Raw genomic sequence first — 20214 nt, 5'->3', positions numbered from 1 at the left:
TGTGGGAGGCAGTGGAAGACAGGAGTGCCTGGCGTGCTCTGGTCCATAGGGTCACAAAGAGTCAAACACGACTAAACAACAACAACAACAAGAGTGTCATTTGCTTTCTTCCATGTGTATTTATATTTACTGTATGCTCCAAGCAAAGTGCTGTTCTGGGGAGCACTGTTGGCAGTGAAAGCAAATTTTTTCTGCTGTCCCTGTTACAGAGTGGGCCAGTGCTCCCCAGGGGGGATCCTTCATGGGTTGCAGTGTATAAAAACCACACACACACACACACACACACACACACACACACACACACACCCCTACACACACACAATCCCTTCATGGGTTGCAGTGTATAAAAACTACACACACATACCCCTGTGTGTTGGAATAAAGGGCATTTTATTACTTGGAAGCTTAATAATGATAAATTTTGCAAGCCCAAACCATTTTTGTGCCTTCTGGCTGGAAATGATTTTGGATCGGTGGATGCCACCAGCAACCATTTAGATTCTCAAGCAGGAAGCCTCTGGGCTTTAGGAAACCTTAATCTGGACTGTGCACACTTCTGAAGCTACTTGTCCTGGTAGTTACTGTTTATCCATATAGCTCTTGAGCCCATTCACCTCTCACTTGGCACTTGCCACTCTTTCCAGTCCTGAGAGGACAAGGGGAGCACCATTTGCTGAGAACTGCAAGTGGGGAGAGTGCCGCCGTCCTCAGGTTTTGCTTGTGGGCTTCCCTTGGGCACCTGGTTGGCACTGTGAGAAGATTGTATCTGATGCTAGTAGACCCATTGAAGTCAATAGACATGACTGATGGACTTAGGTTCATTAATTTTTCTGGGTCTGTTCTGAGCAGAGCTTAGCTGGATACGACCCAGGATGCTGGACTAGATGGCCGTTTGCTCTGATCTGGCAGAACGTTCGTTCCAATCATGCTGTACAGGCGCCTGGCTCTTCATGACGCTCCTTTCTTCCTGCAGGCGATTGTGGCCAGCAAGGCCAGCCAGTTTACAGGCTATGCTCAACACGATGCCCAGGAATTCATGGCTTTTCTGCTGGATGGGCTCCATGAGGACCTGAACCGCATTCACAGCAAGCCCTACACTGAAACGGTAGATTCAGATGGACGACCTGATGAGGCAAGTCTTTATATATACACATATATAATATATACAATGGCCCAATGGAAGTTGGGAGGCCTTGGCTAGGCTGAGCCTGAAGGACCTTTGCTCACCCCTCACTGCTGTTTACTTGTTTTTGACTGCTAGATTGTGGCTGAAGAGGCCTGGAAAAGGCACAAGATGAGGAACGATTCCTTCATCGTGGACCTGTTCCAGGGCCAGTACAAGTCCAAGCTAGTGTGCCCTGTGTGTTCAAAGGTAGTGTGCCAACTCTTTGGGTTTCCTGGTTGCTTTGCAGCTCTGATCCTGCTGCGGGGCAACATGGCCTGCATCTAAAGTTGCTTTTCCTCCACTAGCTTGGTGGGAGGTGGTATTTACTCATTTTACAGGGATTATTCACCAGCTTGGACCATATCCTCCACTCCACGGTCCATGTGTCCTGCCGCCAAGGACTTTGGTGATCCTTTGGTACTGACACCTTTACCAGGCTGCCTCCTTCCTTTGGTTGCTGCCCTCTGACCCCAGACTCGCCATTTCTGTATCTCTGGGGTTTGCCAGTGCCTCCAGCACTATGTATTATGTCCAGGGGGTGCTGATTGACTGCCACATCCTATTGCTTGCAGGTGTCCATCACGTTTGATCCCTTCCTCTATTTGCCAGTCCCCCTACCCCAAAAGCAGAAAGTGCTGACGGTCTATTACTTTGCCAAGGAACCGCACAAGAAACCTGTTAAGGTAAGAGCAGCAGCATCCCAGCTGCCCAGGTTGAATCCCTTTATCTTGTGCTCTAAACACCTTCAGAATAGTGTCTACGTCACGAGTGGCCTTGAGCTTTAGAGATTTCTGAAACTCAGCGGGACATACCAGCGAAAATAACATTTGAGAGGCAAAGCAATATGTGTCGGGGGCAGGTTCCAAGTGCTTCAACTCAAAATATGTCTAAATTGCAATAGAGAGCATGTGAACGCAGGCACACCACGGGTACAGCTTTGATTGGTTGGCTAACCCAATGAGGTAAACCTGGTGCAGTTCAGGAATTACGTTGTCAAAGGAGTAAATGTTAATGAGACCAGGGATTGTGGGGGAAGACTGGCAGGGATACACACCCTGATATACCCACCCCAGCACATGTTTTCTTCCAACAGTTCCTGGTGAGCATCAGCAAGGAGAATTCCACTGCCATGGAGGTGCTAGACTCTGTGTCCCATAGCGTGCGAGTGACTCCTGATAATCTGCGCCTGGCTGAGGTGAGGTGCGGTCCGGCTGATTTCTCGTGTCTGAATGCTCCTGAAATTGTGGTTGTAAGGATTCTTAGCAGCAGTGAGGCTTGTTCATTGCATGGAAGCTTTTTGGCATTCAGATCACCTCTGGAGCTTTTTCTTTCTGTGGATGCCATGCCCTTTTCACAACACAAGGCTTGGCTGATCTCCCCTGGCTGTGGCTGCCCAGGTACCAGGGAGCCACTATGTGTACAGGAGACCTAGTGACCTGGCAGCCAAGGTTTTTGGCAGAAAAATTCCAATCAATATGCAAAATTTGGCTCTGCTTCTTGCCTTTGCTCTCGCGTCTGGCCACTTCATTGGGATCCCTTACTGCAACCTCCAGAATTTCATTTGAGTGTCATCAACACAGAACCCTACCTCTCACTAGGCTGTGCATGATGTATTGCGTGTGCACACCCACATCCACCTCAGTAGTTGTGGCATGCATTACACTGGGACTGTACATGCACACATGTTTCTTGCTTAAAAATAAAAAAAGGCTAACCACAGAGCAAATGGTGCTGCACTCAAGACTTAATCTGTACTAGGCATCACCAGGAATAAACTCTGGAGTGTCTACTAAGGAAAAGACCTGGACCAAAATCCTGTTTATTGGATGGAGCAAGGGGGGGCGGGAATTGTCATGAGCATATGGAGGGTGCATATGGAGACAACGATGGTCTAGCCACTCCCCATTCCTCCCATATGCTTACAGTTAGGGAATTAGACTAAACTGGATCCTTGCAACATATGTATCTACCGTTGCATGAACCTGAGTTGCAAATACCTCCCGCTTCTGAGAAAAGTGCTGCAAATTCATCTCCTTTTTCCTCCTCCTCTTCCTCCTACCAGCAAGTTCTCAATTCTCCCTACGCCCCAAATCTAAGACTGTATTATTGTTCCAGGCTAAGCTAGGACTCTAAAGACTCAACCTAGAGAGTCCCTCCTATTCTGTTCACACACAAAGGATCTGGTTCCTCCCCCGCCACCTCCCTTTTTAGCAGCACTATGTCTGTCTGTCTGTCTCGCCACCCCACTCCGTCCTCATCCTGACACAGTGCTGTTCTAATGAGGCTTTACTGCCACTAGCACAAACCTATATAGTAATGATGAACATTTTCCAGGTGGATCCTTGTGTAGCCAGAATAGCACCATGTGTGAGTGTAGAAACATGTGCATGGTATCAGCAGAGTTGGAGGAATTTTACTGAAATGGGGAGGGGAGGACTTTAGGGTGTGCACTCAGAACTGCTCTGAGGATTTGGCATTCCCAGTGGGCATGGCAAGGCTGTTCAGCTGTTGGAGGAAAAAAGGAAACTGGAGGAAGATGAGAAAATTGAGTATCCTGGAGTGGGGCCTGACTGGCCAGCTGGAAATCCAGAACAGGTGCACCATTCACCACAACATTTTGTTGCAGCATTTGTTGCATACCCTGCTTGTTCAGTATTTGATTTATTTATTGGATCCAGGCCAAGCTTATTGTTCCATCTTGGACAGTCCACATGCCCCGGGAAGCTCAGAAGCAGAGCAAATTGCTTTTCCCCTGGTTAACGCTCTGCCCCACACCACACCCCAACCCAAGCACCTGGTGGTCAGAAGTACATTGTACCAGAACCTGAAGTTTGCCTTTATGTGTGAAACTAGAGGGAGGAAAGGGCATCTTCTGGGCTGGACTTCACCTCCCTTTTTTCCTTTGGTTAGGTAATCAAGAACCGCTTCCACCGCATGTTCTTGCCTTCGCACTCATTGGACACGGTCTCCCCCACGGACCTCCTGCTGTGCTTCGAAGTGCTTTCTCCAGACCTGGCCAAGGAGCGTGTGGTGGAGCTGCAGGTCCAACAGGTAAGTGCCAGGAGCTGCCATTACACCCTCCATACAGGTGTATGAGAAGGAGATGAAAAGAAAGCTCTTAGGCTTTCAAGGTGAAACCTACACATTCTGTCCTGCCACCTCTTCCCAATCACCCTAAGCGGGCAATTTCTCTCCCCTAAGCGTCCTCAGGTGCCCAGCGTTCCCATCACCAAATGTGCCGCCTGTCAGAAGAAGCAGCAGTCAGAAGAGGAGAAGCTGAAGCGCTGCACTCGGTGCTACCGTGTCGGCTATTGCAATGTGTAAGCCGCCACTTCTTTTTTTTCACCCTCTCCGTAGCCGAGAGCTGTCTCTTGCTCCCAGGCTGGGCTGGGGTGGCTGCGTCGAGCCCCTTCGGCCCTCCGCATGAGACTGTTTTTGTGTTTGTGTTTCAGAGTGTGCCAGAAAACACACTGGCCCGACCACAAAGCTTTGTGCCTCCCTGAGAACATTGGCTTCCCCTTCCTCATCAGCGTGCCGGAGTCACGCCTCACCTATGCACGGCTGGCCCAGCTTCTGGAAGGTTACGCGAGGTAAGGTAGCCGGAGTATTGGCAGCGCTCTTGGGCGCTTGGCCAGCCGCCGCTGTTTGGCTCGTTTTGTAGGCTTTGGCCGAGGCAGCAAGGAAGCTTCCATTTCCTTCCTCAGTGCTAGCAGCACATTCCCTCTTCAGACAGGCTGTGACCTCTTTGTTGTTGTTGTTGTTTAGTCGTGTCCGACTCTTCGTGACCCCGTGGACCAGAGCACGCCAGGCACTCCTGTCTTCCACTGCCTCCTGCAGTTTGGTCAGATTCGTGCTGGTAGCTTTGAGAACACTGTCCAACTATCCATCCTCTGTCACCCCCTTCTCCTTGTGTCTTCCATCTTTCCATCAGGGTCTTTTCCAGGGAGTCTTCTCTTCTCATGAGGTGGCCAAAGTATTGGAGCCTCAGCTTCAGGGTCTGTTCTTCCAGTGAGCACTCAGGGTTGATTTCCTTAAGAATGGATCAGTTTGATCTTCTTGCAGTCCATGGGACTCTCAAGAGTCTCCTCCAGCACCATAATTCAAAAGCATCAATTCTTCGGCAATCAGCCTTCTTTATGATCCAGCTCTCACTTCCATACATCACTACTGGGAAAACCATAGCTTTTACTATACAGACCTTTGTTGGCAAGGTGATGTCTCTACTTTTGTCCTCTTAGCGGACGGCTTTTCCTCTCCCTGCTCAGGTACTCGGTCAGCGTGTTCCAGCCGCCATTCCAGGTGGGCAGGATGTCGCCAGAGCAAGGCTTGCAGCACCAGCCTCCCGAGAAGCCAGAGGCGCTGGCCCGGAGCAGCAGCGCCACAGTCGCGTCTGCCGCCGCCGCGGCTTCTGCCGCCGATGAGGCCTCCACCGCCATGGAGTCGGGAGATGGGGCCAGGGCCCCACACCTGCCGCAGGAACCCCAGCCGTCTCTCTCGGCCCCTGAGCTGCAGCCGGAACTGGGGGACGCCAGCGCTGTGAGAAGCAAGGTCCCCGCAGGAAGAGGCTCGGGGCTGAGCTTGGATTCGGGCTTCTCCGAGCCCTCCCTGGACACACGGGCTGACAGCTTTGTGGAAAGGGAGGGGCCCTTTGAGAGACTCCCCAAGCCGGAAGGTAGGCAAATCTGAATGGGCCTTCTTTAAAGCCCCCCACCCTACACCGGCTGCTACTTTGGGTGTCTGCCTCCCCAAGGGGTTTCTCACCACTTTTCGGTACGGCTGTTACGCCAGCGTTCCTTAGGGCTGCTTGTTGCATGAGGAGCTCTGTAGGCAGCAGGCAAATTTCCCAACAGCCTCTGCTCTCAGATACCAGAAGCCAAAGAAGGAAGGAGGAGAATCAAAATAATAAAATCAAGCAACTTTATTAAATGCTTTTGTCCCCGTTGTTCCCCAAAAGCCAAAAGTGGGATTAGGAAAACAATTTATTCCAAATGCCTCATGCTGTGTAGGGTGGAGGCTTCTAAGCAGCAGAACATAACACAGATGACAAGAAGCAAATATGAATATCCTGATGCAGGGCCGTTTCCTGTGTTTTGTGCGGTTCCTGAAGACCCCAGCCATCTCCATGGCTTTGTAGATGAAATGCTGTCCCAGCTGTGGACAGGGGGATAGGGTGGCTGAGCAGAGGAAAGAAGGGGCTGCCGGCTGAGCTGCTGCCACTCACCATCCCTCCCTTGCTTGCCTACAGCTGCCATCCCAGGTTACCAGCATCCGGCTGAGGGGCTGAGTTCCCACGCTACCCAGTTCTACATCAACAAAATTGATGCCACTAACAAAGAGCAGAAGCTGGAGGACAAAGGTGAGGGTTAAAATCTCAGGGTTCTGAAAGCAGTGCTATCTTGGAACATTTGGCTTGGCGTTTTGAGAGGGCCCCATCCTTGCTTAGGGAGATATTCTGTGGTGATAGATCTAATCTGTTTACCCAATGCAAGGTGCTGTTGAGCCCCTAAAGGAATGCATGTATGCTACTGATCAGCTCTAGCTGGGGCTGTCTCACCTGGGCTAAAATTATGCACACTCTGCACAAAAGGTTGCTATCCGCTATCTGTGTGAATCATACAGACCTGTATTTATTATTCCACATCTTTATGGTAGCTATGGGGAAGGGATAAGAAGCTATGCAAGGCACCAAGAACCTGGCTGCTGAAAATCTTAGCTGGGTGTCTTGTCCCATAGATGACTTCTCTTAGAATTCAGCTGCCCTTGGGCCAGTCCCAATTCTCAGGATGCTAATTTAAGGTTCCCACTACCACATTTGTGTGGGATACAAGCAACCCACCCGAAGGAGTGCCAAACGAGCACAGGTTCTGGGGAGGAAAGTACAGTCCTTGGAGCTGGAATTCCTGGCTTTTCCTCCTCCAGCATAGTTGACGTTGACCTATGCTACACAGTTGCAAAAACAGACAATGGGGCCTGCAGTTGTTCCTTTTCTGCTTTGTCTTGGGTATCTGTCCCCACACTCCTACACCCAGTCTTTCATTTTAAGCGGCCTTGGTGGCTTTCCCATCCGTTACTTGGAGGGCCAGCATGTGATCTAGTGGAATGTTTGGCTGCAAGCTCCGCTTGGGTGACTTGAGAGTGGAGTAATCTCCTTGGCCTGACCCCAGTTCCATCCATGTGAAATTTGGGCTTAGTAGCAACTTGCTTTGCAGGATCATGGTGAGCTATGAACAAGCTTGCAAATCTTCCTGCTCACAAAGAATTGAAACTACCTTTGATAAGGAATTGCCTCCCTCTTCTCTCATGTCTCTTGCTCCATACACCCTTTCTATGTTCTTAAACAGGAGAAAGGCGGACTGCCCCTAGTTTGGTGGTGGCCAATATGACCACCCTCTAGAAGTTATGGCGTACAGCTCCCCTAATTCCAGGCCATTGACCTTGCTGGGCTGGAGCTGATTATGGTTTCAGTCCACAACTGCTGGAGGCCCCACTACATTGGCTACCCCTGCTCTGGTTCTTATTTCTTTGGTGTTTGTTTTTGGCCTGGTGTGTTTAGATGAGTAGCACCATCTGTAAACTTCCATATCCTTGCAGGAGATGTCCCTCTTGACCTGACAGATGATTGTTCTCTGGCCCTGGTTTGGAAGAACAACGAGAGGATGAAGGAGTTTGTTCTGGTAGAGTCCAAGGAGCTGGAGTGCGTAGAGGATCCTGGCTCTGCGAGTGAGGCAGCCAGGGCAGGACACTTCACCCTGGAGCAGTGCCTCAACCTCTTCACTAAGCCAGAGGTGTTAGCCCCAGAGGAGGCCTGGTAAGAAAGGGTTCTCTGTGGGCAGGGACAACCCCATAGGCAGGATCCCAAAGTGTCTGTGAAACGTATACACTGTGCAGCTAGTTTTGGGGTTCAGATTTGCAGCTTTTGTAGGCTGGGAAATGGTTACTGCTTCCAAACACTGAAGTGATACTAGGATCATAGATTCATGGAATTGGGAGGAGACGGCCAAGGGCCATCTGATCCAGCCCTCTGCAATGCAGGAATCTCAGCTAAAGCATCTAAGACAGATGGCCGTCAAGTACTGCACAGTAGGAACTGTTGGGAGTTTGTGGAGGGGCTGAAGAGGACTGAGAGTTCTGTTGAATTCCTGGGCTCCTCAGGCATGCTTCAGCGTGTCCCAAATACAGTCACGTTCTTCTCTGAAACCATGTCAGGTGGAAGCCCCCTTCTTTCAATTAAAGAGCTCACATTCTCCCATCAGCTGAATGCTGCATACTGCAGCTGTGATCAAAGCCTGTTTCTAAACCCTTTCATCTCAGAAACACAAACAGGATGCCTTGGTCTTCCGTAGTGCGGCAAAACGGGTTGGTAAAGAGCAGAACTGGCAGCAAAGGAAGCTAACAGGACCCCCCCCCCTTTTCGCCGCGCAGGTACTGCCCGAAATGTAAGCAGCACCGCGAGGCATCCAAGCAGCTCATGCTGTGGCGCCTGCCCAACGTCCTCATCATACAGCTCAAGCGCTTCTCCTTCCGCAGCTTTATTTGGAGAGACAAGATCAACGACATGGTGGATTTCCCAGTGCGGTGAGGAGATGCTGCTGCGCTTTGTGTTCCTTTGCTCCCACTTGGACTTCGCACAGGAAAGTGCACGGAAGGCCTCTCCCTCCACTCCAAGCCTGGATCCGATGTGGCTGCAGTGCCGGGCCCTGTCTTAGCACCCAGGGTGTTTAGCTCTCTGTATGCTCAGGCAATGCTTGTCAACCCTTTTCTCTGCATTTACGTCCCATGTGGCAAGGAGGCAGCCTAATTGGCCACCCTGTTGTTTGAAAGGGAGGGCGGAACTGAAGTTGGGCTAAATCTTTCGGGAGGGGCAGGAAGCATAGGCTGGTGGTGCCTTCATGTTGAGGCCGCAGCACATTCCTCTTTCACAGGTGAGAGCCTGCTTCATCAGATGCATGTGGTGGTCAAGTGTGCATCCTTAGGTCCTCCGTTGTGGTGCATGTGTATCCACCATGTGTCTGATGAAAGTAGGCTCAAGCTACCGCTAAGTAAACTTGATCCAGTGGCTGCTCTTCTGAAATCTGCCCGTTTTGAACAGAGCAAGCTAGGAACACCTCGCCCCCCCAGTCTTTAGTTTGTTGGGATAGGGAACTCAGCCCACTTCTCAAAGCAATCTGCAGACTTCTTGTATTGCCTGCCTTGAAACACATATAGATAGGACAAGTTAAGACAGCTGTGTACCTTATTCCTATCTCTGTCCCCAGGAGTTTGGACCTGAGCAAGTTCTGCATTGGCCAGAAGGATGAGCAGCAGCTGCCCATGTATGACCTGTATGCAGTTATCAACCACTACGGGGGCATGATTGGCGGACACTACACAGCCTATGCGCGGCTGCCCAGTGACAAGAACAGCCAACGCAGTGATGTGGGTGAGTTACCGGGGCGGGGGGGGGGGAGCTTCGTGTGGTCTGGTAGCCATCGATTGTCTAGCCAAGTTCCAGCCATTGATGTAGAATCTTCTCAGAGACCTACACAAGGGAAAAGATCTTGGCTAGGGCACTCATTGCTGCTTTGATAAGGCATCAATGAGGAAGTAGCAGGGTCTTCCTCCATAGTCAGTGCTGAATGTTTCAGGTGCAAGGGAGGAGAAGGCTTGCTTCACATTTTAAGTAGGATTTAGGGCAAGATTAGGCTTTCTGCTCAGCACAGCTTGGCCTCCACCATTCATTTGCAAAGAAAAATCACTGCCCTTCCTCCTTTATGATGGGAGGTCTTGATGCAGTGTTGCACATGCACAGTCAAAAAGAGCTGGACCCCTCAATTTTATAATGAATGATTTTAGAGTGTTGTTTGTACTGTACTTTTGTACTGTTTTGTTTTTGTTAGCCGCCCTGAGCCCGGCTTTGGCTGGGGAGGGCGGGATATAAATAAATATTATTATTATTATTATTATTATTATTATTATTATTATTATTATTATTATTATTATTACTAGTAAGTTCCAGGGAGATTGTTCTGAATACTTGTTATTGCTTCCTCAGCCTTTCAAGATTGAATTTAGAGCCACACTGTAGGATTTTGGAAGACTCTGGGAAGCAGGTCTAATTTGAGTGTTTTAAGGATATACAGTGGTACCTCGGAAGTCAAACAGAATACGTTCCGGAAGCCTGTTTAACTTCCAAAACATTTAGAAACCAAGACACAGCTTCCAGTTGGCTGCAGGAAGCTCCTGCAGCCAATCGGAAGCCGTGTTGGACATTCGGGTTCCAAAGAACGTTTGCAAACCAGAACACTCACTCCTGGGTTTGTGACGTTCGGAAGCCAAAATATTAAACTCGCAAGGTGTTTGGGATCCAAGGTACGACTATTTTATTTTATTTTATTTTATTTTATTTTATTTTATTTTATTGAGTCACATTATATAGAAGTGTTTTCTAAGCAGAATCTTTTTCTTCTTCTGTGTTCTGCATGTGAGCAGTCTTGACCAGTAGGGTTGGTAGCTGGTTACTTTTTACTTCAAGAAATGAGATCCCGTTCTGGCACTCATGGCTTGTAGACATGTAGGCATTGTGGGCCAACGACCTTGTCATTCATGGGAATAGGGCTGCCATGCCCTGCACTCCCTTCTCCCTCCTAACTTCCAGTCAGTTTGTTCTTCCCATTGCTTGGGAATTTGCTGACAGCGGGATTTGGTGGAAGGGAATCTGATGAATCCCCAATACATGCTGCCCTCGACAATTAAATACACCGAAGAATAAATAGTCGTTTTAAGACTTGTGAATATGACAATAGTATTAGAGAGTGTCCATGTAGGTGGGGAAACATTTCATAGGTTCACATAGTGACAGGATCCCATTTGCCGGCTTCATCGCTCTTAGTTAATTCTGGGGTGTCCTGGCATCTTTGCAAAATCCCCCACAAGTCTGCTAACCTCTGCCAGGGAAGCAGCACCCATGAATGCACATTGGACAGCAAGGCAAGGCTGTGGGAGCTACTACGTTGGTAAGTTGTGGGCTGAATTTGGGTGAGTGCACTGGGTAGCTCTTTCCTGATGTGTGGGAGACCTGGAGACTGTGCTTGTCTTCCTGCAAGAGTGAAGGACAGGTGAGGATCAGGCAGTGTTGCCTCATCAGTGGGTCACAGAACTTGGTGTGCTTATCCCTTGCCTGTCCCCTTTCACAGGATGGCGGCTCTTTGATGACAGCACCGTCACCACAGTGGATGAAAGCCAGGTGGTGACACGATACGCCTACGTGCTCTTCTACCGCCGACGAAACTCTCCAGTGGAGAGACCCCCACGGGGGCCACCGCATCCCTCAGACCCTCGGGCCGACATGGCCCCATCTGCCGAGGCAGCAGCCAATCAGGTGAGGGCTTTGGGGGGAGCTGCCTGTCTTCCCCGCCTCGACAGGCCTGCTAACGGGCCTCGCTACTGCTGATTGAGGAGCCAAGGGACTGCTGGCTCCCCCTCACGGCTCTGGCTGGGCTGTGGGCCTCCTTCCAACAGTTGTGTCCTGGAAACATGACAAGCACTCAAGGCTGTCAGGGGAAGGTCTTGATAGAAACAGAGAGGCCCTTCTCAAGAACAGGAAGGCTACCCTGAGTCGAAGGCGCCTGCGGGTGGGGGGGGGAATTGGCTGGGGGGGGAAAGATCCCCTCAATATGGAGGGTGCCGGCTTCAGAGTTGTGGGTGACAGCAGCAAGTCCCGTTCAAAATAAAGCTGATGAGGGAATGGTGCCAAAGAAACGGCAATGCCATGGTTCCTGAGGAGCCAAGGTGATTCCAGCACTGTGCACTCGGCGCTCCTGTTGCCTTGGAAGCCTCTCCTTTCTCTTTCCCCTTGACTCTTTTCCCAGCCATTAACATGGTAGGGACCGGGGAGGCGGAAGGCCAGCACTGCTTTCTGAGGCAATGCCAGCCACCTGGACGAGAGCCTCCAGTGTGCACTTGGGTTGGGGGCACTGGCGTCTCCTGGGGTTCTGCCATGTGGTGTGGTGGCATCTTGCCCAGGACAGCTTCCTGGGCAGGGGTTAAGCTCCGAGGCTGTGCTGCGGGGCAGGCCGCATTGTTCTTGCCCTTTCTTGCTGGAGCTGGGCGGTGTGTTTTGCCCCTGGCCACCTGCCCAGCAAGCCAAGACCGATTGGAACCACATGGCCTACTCAGGAGGAGAGGATGCAGACTGATCCATTCAGAGAAGCTGCCAGAGGGGCCTGTGTGCCTTAAGCCAAGATTCCCTTTGTGCCTGTGGACTCTGGCAGCTGACCCGTGCAGCGAAACTGGCGCCTCAAACCAGCTATAAAACATCACCCTCCCCAACCAGCTTTAGAATACGGGAGGTCTGGAAGCAGCAGGAACCCCCTGTGCACAGATCCCAAGGGATGGAGTGGGGAAGATAAGACAGATTCTGCCCGCCTTTAAACCTCTATCTAGGAAATCACAGTGATTGGCTGACTGGTCTGAATGATTTTTCTGTACGTGGAAGAGCTGGTCTGTGACTGGTTACTCTGCAACTAACTCCTGTGCAACTGTGTCGTTATTGTTGTGGTTTTTTTAAAAAAAGAAATAAGAGTGATTATGATTGGCTGCCATCTCTGAATGTTCCTCATGGTTTTTTCAATTGCCAAAGCTGAGCTGTTGATTAGCTGTCATCCTTCCGAAAGATCCTCATGTTCCCACCTGCAAGCGCTTGGATGTGACTGCCTGCCATCAGATCCTCATGTTGTCACCAGCAAAAGCTCAACTGCGATTGGCTGTTTATGAATGACCCTCGTGTTCTCACCCAGTGTGGCTGAATGGTCCAGTGCATTTGCGCATACAAGGAAGTCTGGGCTGTGATGACTTTGGTGACTGGGTCTTTTGAAAGGATTGAGCTGGTGCTGACGCTTGCAGACAGGGGGGGAAGAGCTCTGACCCCAGCCAGCCAGCATGGATGCCTTACTCTGACAAGCTGGGGCTCGCTTGCCCCCCATCCTTCTGTGGCTTGTGCTGCTCACTCTGTCCCTGGGAGGCCCCCGTATCTGAACTACTGGAGCTGTATAGCGAGGGGGGGCAGAAAATCTGTGGGGCCGCGGCAGAGAGATCTGCCGTGGGAAAGGTGCGCTTGCAGGCAGGCTGTTCCGGGCAGGGGCAGGGCAGCGTGTGGGTGACTGAGGGGTTTGCCGCTGTGTTCTCACCAAGTGCTGACCCAGGTTTCCACATCGCAGGCTTCTCTGCTCTGGCAGGAACTGGAGGCTGAAGAGGAAGCTGCCAGGAGGCTGATGAGGAGCCCTTGGAGGTCTTGCAGCCGAAGAACAAGGCACCTCGCCCCAGACTGTCCCGATGAAGGCCGTGTCCGATACTTTGTCCTGGGCACCATGGCTGCCATTGTGGCACTCTTACTGAATGTTTTCTACCCACTCATCTATCAGACCCGCTGGAGGTAGTAGCAGCAGCAGCAGAAACGGCACCCAGAAGGAGGGTAGCTCACTCGCCTCAGCCTTGGCTCTCCTCCAATTACACCTTTGTGACGAAGGCCTTGGATGCTCCCTGCCAGGGTGGGTGCAAGAAGAAGCCCTATGCCTCCCCATCAAGAAGCCCTCAAGTCTAGGACCTGCTCTCTCCTGCTTGGCCCGTGTCCCACATGGATTGGCAACTGGGAAAAGGCCCTTTAAAGCACTGCGGCCTTGTAAGACTTTGGCCCGCGTGAATCACATCTGTGAACTCCAGCAGAGGCTACAGAGCTACAGACGTTAGTCTCTCTAACTGGATGGGAATCTGTTGGTCTTGGCCACTCCCTGCCTTGCGATTCCTCCTCTGTATTGGGTCAACAGCTGCCCCCTGCCCTATGTGCCTAGTAGTTGAAGGTTGTGACCTCTTACCCAGTTGGGCATCAGTGACGTGCTTCGAGGCAGGGTGGAAAAGAAGTCCCCGGGCATCTGTTCCCTCATTGTTTGAGGGAGTGAGAATGTATTGCTGACTCTTCCGAATATTGTTGGATTAGGTGCCCTCACCAGGATAGTGTTGGCTTTCAGCCAACTGCATCATCATCTTTTTTGTTTTGTTTTCTGGCATCTTACAAATCTTTCTACCGAGACGTGAGACCACAGTTCAGCTAAATGTTCTTTAGCACAGGGCCCCAGCTAAAGAGAAGACACTACTTTGACATGCCTCACAGCTCCCGCACCTGTTTCTGAACGCTTAGGCAATGTCTGCGTGCACACGAGGAAACAGAAGTGTGTCTCTGGCGTCAGAGTCGTGTGGCCTCGTGTTCTTTTAATCTGGCCCTGCAGGCTGTGTGGCTTTTCCAGTGCAGTGCAGGATCCCTCTGGTGCCTCTTTGACTGCAGGTTCAATCCTGAGTACCCCGATTTAGGCTCTTGGCTGTGGCCAGATGCAAGAGAGAGCTTGTGATCCTAGAGCCCAGGTCTTATTCTTCGCGACACCTCTTCCTTGGTTTGTGTGTCATTATTGTTTGTTGTTAATATTATACTCATAAACATTACGCAACTCTTAACATCATCTTGCACATTCTTCCCAGCACTTTTCAGAGAGGCTCCCCCACCCACCCACCTCCTTCCCTTTCGTTGCAGGGAGGGAAAGGGATATGGCCTTGTCTCCAGTGCCCAGTTTTCAGGCTGTCTAGTGCTGGTACTCCTGCTGTGCCCCAGGAAGTGGGCAGTCTCTAGCCGCACCAGTGCCAAAGAGCACAGCCTGATCCATGTGCAATTCTGGTGAGGACGTCCCGACCCTAAGGAAGATATCCTCTGCCAGCTGGGTGGATAAAGGCATTGCATTGTGCTGTGGGAAAGCTTTCACTGTGTATTTATTTATTGTATTTAATAAACCCTAAGCTGTTCTAAAGAGATATGGATGGGCTCCTTTCTTTCCCCAGCTGCTCCTTTCTTTCAGCACCTGATTTCTAAATTTAATGGGGGTTCTGCGCGTCCACACATATATCTTCCCGCTGGCTCCCAGTCTTAGCTGTTGTTTCTACTGGTTCACAAAGGGGAACCAAGGAATTGGTTGGGCCGCTCGTTGAATTGTAGCGAAATAGTACTGGATAAATTCTTTTGGTGGCGATGACTCTGTAGCTCTCTGTGTTCTGTAGTTTGGTGCAAAGCTCACTTTGCTGTTTGAGAGTTTCAGTGTTTGTGCAAAATAAGAAACCAGTTATTAGCATGGATATCTTCAAAGAAGAGTTCCAGAAGCGCATGGGCAATGTATAGTGAAATGTGTAGAAGAGGAGCTCAGTGGGATTTCAAGTCACTGGTTAGGGTAGCTTTTTTGCCCTTCCCCATTATTTGCAGGAGTAGGATGCGCTAGCTACATGCCCTTTTGCAAACTATGTTTATTATTGTTATTATATGTGGGTCACAGAGTGTAGGTTATCTTGGCACACGATTCTTGGGGTGGTGGGGCAGTTTTGTGTAAAGTAGACCCGGCTCTAGGCGGATAGCTGACTCTTCAAGCCTGGAGCAGGAGAGAATTATGAGTAAGGCTTTGTATGTATTACACTCAGAAATACTGATTTCTTCCTAAAATTTCCTAAGCTTTGACTGTTCCATAACACCAGTTCGTATTTAGATGCCTGCCTACCAGACACCATGTTTATTTGTGCCACTTAATTGAACAATATACTGATAAGACTAGCTGTAACTGCTCACACTGAAGGGACTGATCTGGCTTGCATTACTGAAACTTGGGTGAGTGAGCTGGATGGGTCCCTCTGGTTAATAGTACTGCACCAGGCTAGACTGGGGGCATCGAGGGTGGTAGTGGTTTTACTGTCCATAAAAGCACCATTTCCTTTGCCATAAAACTTACTGGTGTTGGGAAAGGCTTAGAGGGTTTGCCCCCAGTGTTGGGCTAGAGACAGATTGGGATGCTGCTGGTCTCTAGAATGCCCCCGCCCCCGATTCCCAGCAGCCTCCCTGATCAGGCTGGTTGAGGTGTTGGAATGACTACAATATCCATGCAGAGACTGCTGCTGAGCTGGCTCAAGACTTCATGACCTCTTGACAGCCATGGCTCTCTCTCATGGTCATTGGCCCAACACATCAGGCAGGGCACATTCTTGATGTAGTCTTTGCTCCAAGTGATGATAAGAGGAATGGACCAAGGAGGTGGGCAATGATGCATTCCCTTGTCATGGTCGGACCATTATCTGGTATATAAAGTGCTTAACAGCTTGACAACAGGTTACTTGTAAGATTGCCTTATCTCATGTGTCCACTTCTGCTTTGATTTGCAGACCTGCCACTGTTAACAGGTGCCACATAATATTCGTTCCGCATTTGTAAGAAATCAATCTTGTAGTGCGGCGGCAGCCACACTTGGGAACTCTCTGCCTATTGACATCAGCCAGTACTTCACTGTACTCTTTCTGGTGCCTGCTGAAAACATTTCTGTTTAGGCAAGCCTATCCAGACATGTGGAAATCTGACATGCCTTTACCTTATTTTATATTTTGATTATTTTTGAATGCTTTAAATAGCTGTTTGGTAACCATTTTTTTTTAAACTGATAATTGTAGCGTTTAGCTTTTGTAAACTGCTCCGAGGTTTTTGTTGCAATCAAGCAGGATATAAAACTTGTGAATGAAGTCAATGAATAAGGTTTATATTTATATGAACTCTTTCCCCGAAATCTGTTTCCGGACCTTCAAACAATGTGTATCTAGAGATTTCATATTGGACACAAGACAATAAGCTTCTTCCACGGCAGGGAGACGTTTGCACCCTTTGCGGCTGCTCTCTAACGCTTTGTTCTGTTTGCAGGGAATTAGCTCGCCACCCTTTGGAACCAACCTGGCTCCTGAAGTTGCTCCCGCACTGGCACCAGAGGGGGTCGCAGAGCACCCTGCTCCATCCTACAACAACATGGAGGAAGTTGACTAAGTCGTTCTGCACTGGGGGTGGGTGGGGTGTACATAAGAAGGCTTTGTTTTGTGGCTTCCCGCCCTACCCCGCCCCGGCGTCCCCCCTGCAGTGGGAAGGAGGAGGAGCTGCTGTGACCTTTTCTCAAGCACACAAGCACTTTCTGCTCCACCCCCTTCCTCCTCCCCTGCAAGCTGGAAAGGTTTCCCTTTGTGTCCCCCTACTAGAGGCTGCCCTGTGCCGGGGGAGACCCACTGAGTGCCCCCGGTGCGGCAGTTCCTCCTGCATCTCCTGCCCCAAAGGTTCTGGTTTGGTCGCCTTGCACAGAGGCAGGGGAGCTGTGGCGAGCCCTGCACTCCTTGTCTTGCATACCCAGCCTGTTCTACTGGGGGTGGCGGGTGGGGGTGGGTGTCGTTGGTGTCTGCCCCTAAGGGGCCTTCTCCCGATTTGCCATACCATGGGTGCCTGCTTCACAATATTCCACAGCCCCCCCCCCCCCCCCGATTTTTTTGCCTGCCCTTTCAATTTCCCATCTGCTCCTTCTTGGTATCCCAAGCTCAGGACACCATGGCTGCAAAATGGGCCTTCATGACAGAAGTATGCATCTCCCAGTTTCCTTGATTTCCGCACCCACCCACCCACCCACCCCTTTCACCAGCATTGCTTAGTCTGGCAGTTTGGGAGGCAACTGCTGCTATGCCTTCTCCTCCTACGTGGAAGGCATGGAACTGCGGCTTGGCCTACTACTTGGCTGCCTGCCCCAGAGTCGTTTTGGATTTCTTGGCCCCTTGGGGTGAGGAACCACTGCTAGTACCATCTCCTATTTAAATGTTTGGCTCCCTGTTCCCTTTTATCCATGCTTGGAATTGCTGTAACCAAATGAGGCTGTCCTGGGCCCATTCCCAGGGAGGCCTCAGTCTTGCTCTGTCTTTGTATAAAGTTGGTGTTTGTCTTGGGTCCCGAGTCATTAAATTCTACTCAACACCGCTTGTTCCTGTGTCTTGTGTGCTATTCTGTCTGCTGCCATGCCACCTTGGCATGGGCTCTCAGCCTGGGCAACACTGTAGAGATAAAAATGGCAACCTGAATTAGAACCTTCATTCTTTCTGTCTCCTTGGCGAATACACTCTGGGAGCTGGGAAAGAAAGGAATGGTGGCACGATTTAAACTTCTGTATAAAATTACTGTTGAATGTATAGGAAAGGACCTGTAGATCAGGAATTATTAGAAGTATGTTATGCTCCCATCATCCTTACATTCAGATACCAGGAATTTAGCTTTTCTTTTTCCCTGTGATTAGCAGAAGGAGACTTAAACAACGCAGAGTCCTTAACGTAACACAAAAAACTATAACCAAATATATTCATCACAAGAGTGATATACGTAGTGCTAAGTGTAACAGACAACTGACTGATTTCTCATGTCTCTAATTGAAATGATAAGTCTGCACATGATGATAAAGCCTTCCGTATGAGAAACTCAGAAGTTGCCGTGTCAGATAAAATATTCTGCAAATGAGCATTTCTTCTGATGTGGTAATGAATAAGCTCTCATACAGAGAGGCTGTTGATAGGAAAAAGACTGCATTATCCTTACAGGTGGGATGGGAAGGAGACTAGATAGTGTGCAGGAATTTCCACTTGAAAAACAAGATGACTAAAAAACAGTTCAAAAGGGGATAGTGTTGCACTGTGTTTTTTTTTAAAAAAAGACAACACACAGAAGCTTCTATCAGACGCTGTTGGATTTCAACCCCCATCTGTCCAGCGATCGTGACACCCCCCCCCCCCCATGGCCAGAGATGCAATAGTAGCTGTGGCCTGGCAACAGGCGGGGACTGCAAGTTCCCTACTCCCTGAATATTTGTCAGAATAAAAATCCATTGGTTTCCTGACATGTTTTCACTTCCTTCACTGAAATTATGCCCCTCCTGCCAACTTGCCTCCTAGTGAACCCCACTTGATTCTAATGTACGTGAGCCACAGAAATGCTTTGCTTCAGAGTGAATGAAAGGGGTGCTATATAGCCCAAAGGGAGAACATATTTAATATCGGGAGCACATAACAATTCAAGAAAAGGGTGGGCAGGACCTGGAAAGGAGCAGAGATCCAGCTGTTAGTAACCACTGCCAGGTTAATGTATAAAGAACTGGGAATACAAGAATGGACCGATGGCGTTCAAAGATGGCTGACAGGCTTCCACTGCCGGACACAGGTGGTCTGCTATTGCCGATCATGCTTCAGGTGGGGAACTGGAGGGGAGTTTACATGGAGGAGGAAGGAGGCCCAGCAGTCCTGAACCACCACCTTGTATGAGCTGAGGGTCAATCGAGATGAAATGGTCGGATCGGAAACTTAGCACGAAAAGGGGCATATGGCTGAAGAGAATCAAATCCCTTCTTACCCCCACATAGCCTCAATGCACAAGTGCCTTTTGCCCGCAGGGAAGGGAGCCCGTCAGAAGAGCAAAGCACCTTTGGGGGGTGAACAGATGAGGGAAGTGGGGCTGGGAGTCGTTTTGCTTTTAAAAACCACCTTCCCCCATCTGCTTCTATACATAATTGGACAAATGGACTTGTCACCGCTGTGAATAGTTATTCTGGATTGCCTGCACCAGAACTTTTCCCAGAATGGTCTGTGCAAGAGGAGGTTCCTCCGCAGGGAAGCCCGTTTTTTGTTTTTAAAAAATGGTTCTCTGCAGCCGGAGGGTTTGGAAACTGCTGGACCACGCTGTCTCCGCAATGGTGGGAAGCCCTTCAGCCTTGCCTTTGATTCTCACACTTTCCTATCTAGCCCAGGGAAGATACAATGTGCTTCCTATTGGGGAGGAGGCCCCAGAAATATCCTTGGCCTCTTTTCGCATCACAAAAGGGAGCAGCGGGCGGAGGCTGTGCCTCAGCCTATTTTTCTAAGGCATTAACCCTCACTCCTCGGCTTGAGAAAAGGGGCCTCCCGTGTATGTGTGTTTGCCCTGTGAGCCTGGTTGCTGCCTGCTATATAGGGAGACTTAGCCATGCCATGGAATTGTTTGCTCACCGGGCGCCATGGCAACCGGGCAAGCCGTCCATGGGAATGTGCTCCCAGTGCCGATTCTCATGGGCGGCTTTGGGGGTGGGGTGGGAGGAAGTGTTTGCCGGGCTGGCAAGAAAAGGAGGGAAGGAATGGGCATTATCTCGTATGGGGCAGGAAGCTATAATAATCTCCGT

General features: G+C 50.1%; 1 protein-coding gene and 1 long non-coding RNA gene across 17 annotated transcripts in view; one reads left to right on the top strand and one right to left on the bottom strand.

Moving 5' to 3' along the window:
* The window catches only part of USP19 (ubiquitin specific peptidase 19), a 41833-nt gene extending 23837 nt beyond the window's left edge, over nucleotides 1–17996 (top strand). For 10 of the 16 annotated variants that reach the window (XM_083723083.1, XM_083723093.1, XM_083723082.1 and 7 more), the window contains 14 exons: nucleotides 974–1132; nucleotides 1262–1372; nucleotides 1738–1848; nucleotides 2259–2360; nucleotides 4076–4216; nucleotides 4367–4485; nucleotides 4618–4755; nucleotides 5431–5837; nucleotides 6411–6521; nucleotides 7757–7973; nucleotides 8588–8740; nucleotides 9421–9584; nucleotides 11338–11522; nucleotides 16911–17996. In XM_083723083.1, coding sequence (XP_083579209.1) covers nucleotides 974–1132; nucleotides 1262–1372; nucleotides 1738–1848; nucleotides 2259–2360; nucleotides 4076–4216; nucleotides 4367–4485; nucleotides 4618–4755; nucleotides 5431–5837; nucleotides 6411–6521; nucleotides 7757–7973; nucleotides 8588–8740; nucleotides 9421–9584; nucleotides 11338–11522; nucleotides 16911–17030 — 2238 coding nt within the window. In that variant the 3' untranslated portion in view covers nucleotides 17031–17996. Of the gene's footprint in view, nucleotides 1–973; nucleotides 1133–1261; nucleotides 1373–1737; nucleotides 1849–2258; nucleotides 2361–4075; nucleotides 4217–4366; nucleotides 4486–4617; nucleotides 4756–5430; nucleotides 5838–6410; nucleotides 6522–7756; nucleotides 7974–8587; nucleotides 8741–9420; nucleotides 9585–11337; nucleotides 11523–13359; nucleotides 14997–16910 lie in introns of those variants that run through there. The other 6 variants (XM_083723087.1, XM_083723086.1, XM_083723088.1 and 3 more) reach the window with 1 other exon arrangement.
* LOC310838211 lies at nucleotides 17374–19504 on the bottom strand. Its single transcript, XR_014560810.1, has 2 exons — nucleotides 19100–19504; nucleotides 17374–18070 (listed from the first exon to the last, which is right to left on the bottom strand). It is a non-coding gene; the product is annotated as an uncharacterized lncRNA (long non-coding RNA).
* Nucleotides 19505–20214: the final 710 nt, after the last annotated feature.

This window comes from Podarcis gaigeae (assembly GCF_964106915.1).
Source record: "Podarcis gaigeae genome assembly, chromosome: 2".
In the NCBI taxonomy this organism is placed as follows: Eukaryota; Metazoa; Chordata; class Lepidosauria; order Squamata; family Lacertidae; genus Podarcis; species Podarcis gaigeae.
This window is presented reverse-complemented; position numbering and strand designations above follow the sequence as displayed.